General features: G+C 41.6%; 1 protein-coding gene across 4 annotated transcripts; it reads left to right on the forward strand.

Moving 5' to 3' along the window:
- The first annotated feature begins 234 nt into the window (after positions 1-234).
- On the forward strand, positions 235-5,820 carry sptssb (serine palmitoyltransferase, small subunit B). Of its 4 annotated transcripts, none has more exons than XM_087796015.1 (3): positions 239-383; positions 4,065-4,117; positions 4,484-5,820. In XM_087796015.1, the coding sequence occupies exon 3, from the start codon at positions 4,485-4,487 to the stop codon at positions 4,725-4,727; it is 243 nt and encodes an 80-aa protein (XP_087652141.1). In that variant the 5' UTR covers positions 239-383; positions 4,065-4,117; position 4,484; the 3' UTR covers positions 4,728-5,820. The 4 variants fall into 4 exon arrangements, with proteins under 4 accessions (XP_087652140.1, XP_087652141.1, XP_087652142.1 ...); XM_087796016.1 differs by lacking the exon at positions 239-383 and adding an exon at positions 407-2,808; XM_087796014.1 differs by lacking the exon at positions 4,065-4,117 and having other exon boundaries at positions 235-383.
- The last annotated feature ends 304 nt before the right edge of the window (positions 5,821-6,124 follow it).

Genomic DNA, 6,124 nt, shown 5'->3' on the forward strand with positions numbered 1-6,124 from the left:
AGCTCCAGAGTCAAACATTGAACGAGACGAACATCTGCACTTTATTTTAAAAAACACGTGTTGACTCTTCCAGTGCGTCCAGGGAGTCTGGAGGTGTGCAGAGGTGCAGCAGCATCACGACTGATGCTGAGGAGGGATGGTCAGATCTGGAGGTCTCTCCAGTTCACCTCCACGTCGCAGGTGAGGTGAGAGTGAGCGGTGGGTGTGTCATTGTCATAGTGTGTATGACCTGCTGCATGTAGTGCCAGACGCGAACAGGTGAGGCAACTTTTCGTTTACTGAAAGCAGCGGAGCAGCAGCGGGCTGTTGTCCTCCTGGGATCATCCCGGGTATTGTCCATCTTTACAGGTGATAACAGAAGTGAGGAGACCAGCTGATGACAGGTGAGTCCCTTTAAATATGAATATACATTTAATTATAAACCTATGTGTATAGTATTGATCTTTTTTTTTCTTATTTCTGGCACCATTAATCAAATAAAAAATCTATTATATTATATTATTGTACGTTTGTTTGTATAGTACATTCTAGACGACCAGGTGAGTGCACCTGCAAGCCCCGCCTTCTTCCTAGGTAGCAGGATCTGTTATTCCCAGAGGCTTCTTTCCTCGTTCAAAATAACTCATCCCTGTTACCTCACATGTCCAACCACATTAAATAAAGACAAAAAAAAATCACTTTAAAGTCACAAACTGTTAGGAGTTCAAATGATGAATGATTAAAAAACACAACTTCACGCGTTACTCAGGCCTTGGAGTTGACCACATGCCCAAGTCATGTGATAATTCTTGCAATTTTATACCTTCTCTGTATTTTTTCTGATGTCTATTTCCTTTTTTGGTTTCAATGCACCTTTTAACCATGAACGTTTTGTCTACTTTCCAAAATGCTGCTTTTGTATCATACAATTCTGTTTACAAATTTGTGTAAATAAAAAAAATCTAATAAAGTAGCAAAAAAAAGAATGAAATCAATGTTTAAATAAGGCAATTTAAGGCAATTTAAGATTATATTTTTTGTTTTATTTAGCTGTACTTGAAACATTTTCTTGCCTCATTTCTTCAGATGATAATCTCTTCTGATAATATGCTGATGGTGGTAGCAGGTTTCTAAAGGTGACATACATTACAGTGGTGTGGAAGAGTGTTTTTCTCTTTCCTTATTTCTTGGTTTTCTTCTGCATGTTTGTCACATTTAATGTTTCAGATCAACAAACAATTAAAAGAAACAGACGTCACGATGAGATGTCAACGAAATCAGCAACAAATGAGAAGAAATGTTCTTGAGATCTATTGTCCTGGAAAATGATATGAAGCCATTTATAAAGCTTGAGCGAACCAAACTCATTTTCTACTGATGGTTCCTGAACACGGTTCCGGACCAGAGGAGAGAAATCCTTCCAGGCTGTTGCTCCTAATCTTTGGAACGATCTCCCTCTGTGTTTGATGGATCTACTGACTCCTTCAAGAAACATCTTAAGACATTTTTATTTATGCAGACTTTTCCTTGATTCTCTGAGACTCCTGTGTTTGTCTCGGTGTTATCTTGATCTTTTAAAGTATATATTTATTGAATATTGTTTTGATTGTTTAAGCGCTTTGTGACCCTGGTCTGGAAAAGAGCTCTACAAATAGAAATTACTTACTTACTTACTTACACTGAGAGACATTATCTATAAGTGACCAAAACTAACCAAAGATCTCAGAAAAAGACTCATCCAAGAGGTCACACGAGACAACACAACAACATCTATAGAACTGCAGTCCTCAGTTCAGGTTGGTGTCCATGAGTCCACCAGCAAATAAACATTAAGACGGGTCTCAATATTAACAGAAAACACCTTTGGGTAAATACTCTGATCTGACGAGGCCAAAGTTGAACTTCCAGTTTGCATATCGGTCTAACCGCTCGACTGATGATGCTATCTCCGCTGCCCTCCTCTCAGCCCTCACCCACCTGGAGACTAAAGACTCATAGGTCAGAATGCTGTTCATGGACTTCAGCTCAGCATTCAACACCATCATCCCCCAGCAGCTCATCCTCAAACTGGACCAGTTGGGACTCAACACCTCCCTGTGCAACTGGCAGTTGGACTTCTTGACGGAGAGACCACAGATGGGTGCGGCTTGGCAGTAACACCTCCAGCACCAAGGATGTGTGCTGAGCCTCCTTCTCTTCACTCTGCTGACCCATGACCCCATCATCCAGCTCCAACCTCTTCATCAAGTTTGCAGACGACACAACTGTGGTGGGTCTCATCATCAACAACAGAGATCAGACGGTCTACAGGAGTGAGGTCAACAGGCTGACCACGTGGTGCAAAGACAACAATCTCAACCTGAATGTGGAGAACACTAAGGAGGTCATTGTGGACTTCAGGAGATTGCACACCCAGCATCTACCACTAACAATAGACGGTGCAGTGGAGAGAGTGAGCAGCACCAACCCACCCACCTGGGTGTGCACATCTCTGAAGATCTGTCCTGGAGCCACAATATAGCATCACTGGCCAAAAAAAGCCCACCAGCGCCTGTACTTCCTGCAAGACCCTGTAGTGCATCGTGAGAGCAGCCGAGAAGATCATTGGAGTCTCAATCCCCCCCCTCCTGGACATTTATAACACCCGCATCACCAGGAAGACAATCAGGATTACTGGTGACCCCACTCACCCACCCGGACTGCGCAGTCTTCAGGCCAGAACCAGCAGGTTAAAGGTCAGCTTCTTCCACGAGGCTGTCAGGAGACTCTACTCCCTCCCTGTCCTACCATCACTCTCACCTCCGCTTGCACTACCTGTGCCTTACCTTGGTAATTTTGTGGATATTCTGTTTATTATTTAATTATTTAAGCGTTGTTCATTATTTATTTCATTTTGTTGATTATTATTATTTGTTTCAGTGTTTTATTTAATGTCCTTTCAACTGTCTACTTCATGATTTGCATCGTGGGTCTAAGAGAACTACAGTTTCATTTATGCTGTTTGTCTTGATACATGTATATTTGACAATAATAGAAATTGAACTTGAACTTGAAGATATTGTGCTAGTATTAGGTGTTGCTAATCCAGGACCTAGAGTTAGTGCTGTGATGAATGGACATGAATTCTGCTCCTGAAAGGAGAATTTCCATCCCATCAGTTTGAGATCTCGAGCTGAAACGAACTTGGGTTCTGCAGCAAAAAGATGATCCCGAACACATCATCTCTGACTGGCTGAAGAAAAGACTTGTGTCCCGATCAAAGTCCTGACCTGAGTCCTATTGAGATGCTGTGGCAGGACATTTAAAAAGGTGGATCGTACTCGAACACCTTCCAATGAATTACAGCACTTTTGCAAAGTTGAGTCTTACAGAATTCCTGCCAATTATCGCAAACGCTCCATTGCAGTTGACAATGCTTATATGTTTTTGTTTACTTGAAATACAGTAGAGTCTAATTGTAATATTATCTATCAGAGGCTTTATCTTAATTATCTGTTGGTTCTTTTTTGATATAAACAAATATCTGTTTTACTGTTACTGTCTTGTCTTAAACTCTAGTATATTCATCAGTCACCCTGAATAACAATCTGCTTCCTTATGCCCATTTGAAAAACAATTTAATTGAAGGAAAAATATTTCCTGGTCTGAACTCTGGCTGTTTCCAGAGTAAATACAGTTTTTGCACCTGATCGACCTGCTAAGCTAAGCGGCTACAAACTCAAGACTCTCCCCCTCAGTCAACATTATTTTCATTTACACACGTTTTCAGGTTCAGGTGGATTTAAATCAGACATGGATGATTAAGTCACATGGTTTTTACTCTTGTGTTGGTGTCTCATATCACGTCAACACCTCGAGGTAGCTTCTGACACTTTGACTAATCCAAGTTCAACATCTCGGTGAAGAACAAAACACTGACTTCTGCACCGAGGAGTTTATTTACACATGCAGGTGTGGAAAACAAACATTTACATTATATATAAAGGGGGCTCGTGTGATATTTATAAATGTGTATTTGGTTTGTGATTTGTTTCATGAAATCTTCATTTTCTTTCATCCTTCTCCTCACACTTGTGTTATACCAGGGTCAAGATGACCCGGAGGCCAGAAGTCCACCTTGATCCGGAGGCGACACAAGGTTACCACAGACACATTTGTTTTCGGGGGCCTCCGGGTCACCTTGACCCAGTGATAAGACAACTGTACTAAGCGGCTTTTAACGTGTAAAAATGACTTGTTTAACATCATTAATAAGAATTATAAATGGCAAAAGGTTCAACAAATTATGCCAATGTACTTAAACTTTATTTTAAATGTAAATACATTTTTACTTTGAGTTATTCAGCCATTATTGCTATTTTATTTTATTTGTATTTGTATTTTTTAAGTCAGACATTTGTCCTCCTGTATTATAGTGCAGCTTATTTGGTAAAAAATGTTGGATGAAAAAAAGCGTATTAGTCAAGTTGTCTGATCACATCATCTTCTCTCTTCTGTCCTCCAGGATGAACTTCAAAAACCTGCGAGACTACCTGGCCTGGCTGTACTACCAGTACCTGCTCATCACTGGCATCTACGTGCTGGAGCCGTGGGAAAAGTCCATCTTCAACTCCGTCCTCTTCTCCGTCCTCGCCATGGTCGTCTACACCTCCTACGTCTTCGTGCCCATCCACGTGCGGCTGGCGCTGGAGTTCTTCTCGGACGTCTGCGGCGGCCAGCCCGAGAGCACGGTGGCGCTCATGAGCTGAAAAAAAAAAAGCAGACGCTTCTTCCTTTCTTCTGAACCTATCAGCCAATCCAAATCAAACTAGAGCATGGAGATCTGGCCCACCGAGCTCGACTCGTTAGCGCCCCCTGGTTTTACCCCCGCGGTATTAGACACACAACTTTCACGCCTCCTGCTGTGAAACGTCTTGTTTCACGTTGTTGGTCCTTATTTTTTGTTTTGTGTCTCTGATTGACGCTCATGACTGCACAGCTCCGAGTCGTGCATGAACGCGTCCTTCCTGTGGAGAAAACGATGGATTCCCTGATCACGTTTTTCTTTTTTACCGCGCCTCCTGACTCACATCTCAAGAGTCGCACAAACCAAAGATTCCAGAGAGACCGAATATATTCTACTCAAAAATATTTTGATGAAACTGGAGTCATTCACCAGACGGAAACTTTACACATTAAAGTTTAATCATAGATTTAAATGAGCACATTTTAAAAGTTTAATAACACAAAAATGTACTAAATTTAAGTAAAATCATTTCCTTTCCAAAGTGTAAACAAAACTGAACAAACAGTAATGGTTTCTCTACTTCCTCCAAACCTTTATTGACAGATTTCTGGCGGCGATGACGAGGCAATCGACGGCCTCTCCTTTTTCACAGCTGGTATGTCTGCAAGACATTTTCAACAGCACATGCAAATATTGATACAACACGCCTTTGTGTTCCGAGCCAGTCTTTGTTAATATCACTGCTTTTCTTTAATCGCTGGTCGCTGAACCTGAACCATAAGAGGTCACATGCGTCCACTCTTCCTCTAGTCGACCTGTCCTGGTGTCATTGCTTTAAAGACTCAATGTTCCGACTCGTGCTTTCCTGAGGTCGACAAGTTGTTTGTATGAAGTTATATATTTTTACACTCTGGTAAATGCTTGGCTGGTTACAACGTCAGTTACCAAACTTATTTTTGATTATTTATGTTGCCATGACCTGTGATGTTTTTCTGCTCCAACGAAATGCTATTTTTTTAATCCAACTTCTCGCCGACATCCAGACACCGAATGAATGTTCTCCATGATGGTGATCATGTCGATGCTGAAGAATGAATAAATCCCTTTGATCTCTGTGTGAATGTTTATCTTCAGCGACGATACAAGATCATTCTTTGAAGGGTTTGTGCAGCTGGAGTCTCTTCTATCTACTAGCTTTAATGGATGGATGGATGAATGGATGAATGGATGAATGGATGAATGGGTGGTTGGATGGATGGGAGGATGGATGGATGGATGGATGGATGGATGGATGGATGGATGGATGGATGGATGGATGGATGGATGGATGGATGGATGGATGGATGGATGGATGGATGGATGGATGGATGAATGGATGGATGGATGGATGGATGAATGGATGGATGGATGGATGGATGG

The sequence above is a fragment of the Callionymus lyra genome, chromosome 7, assembly GCF_982586985.1.
Source record: "Callionymus lyra chromosome 7, fCalLyr1.hap1.1, whole genome shotgun sequence".
Lineage (NCBI taxonomy): Eukaryota > Metazoa > Chordata > Actinopteri > Syngnathiformes > Callionymidae > Callionymus > Callionymus lyra.

What these genes read in the sequence shown, in the direction of transcription:
- sptssb (XM_087796014.1), top strand. Translation starts at nt 4,485, where the DNA reads ATGAACTTCAAAAACCTGCGAGACTACCTGGCCTGGCTGTACTACCAG.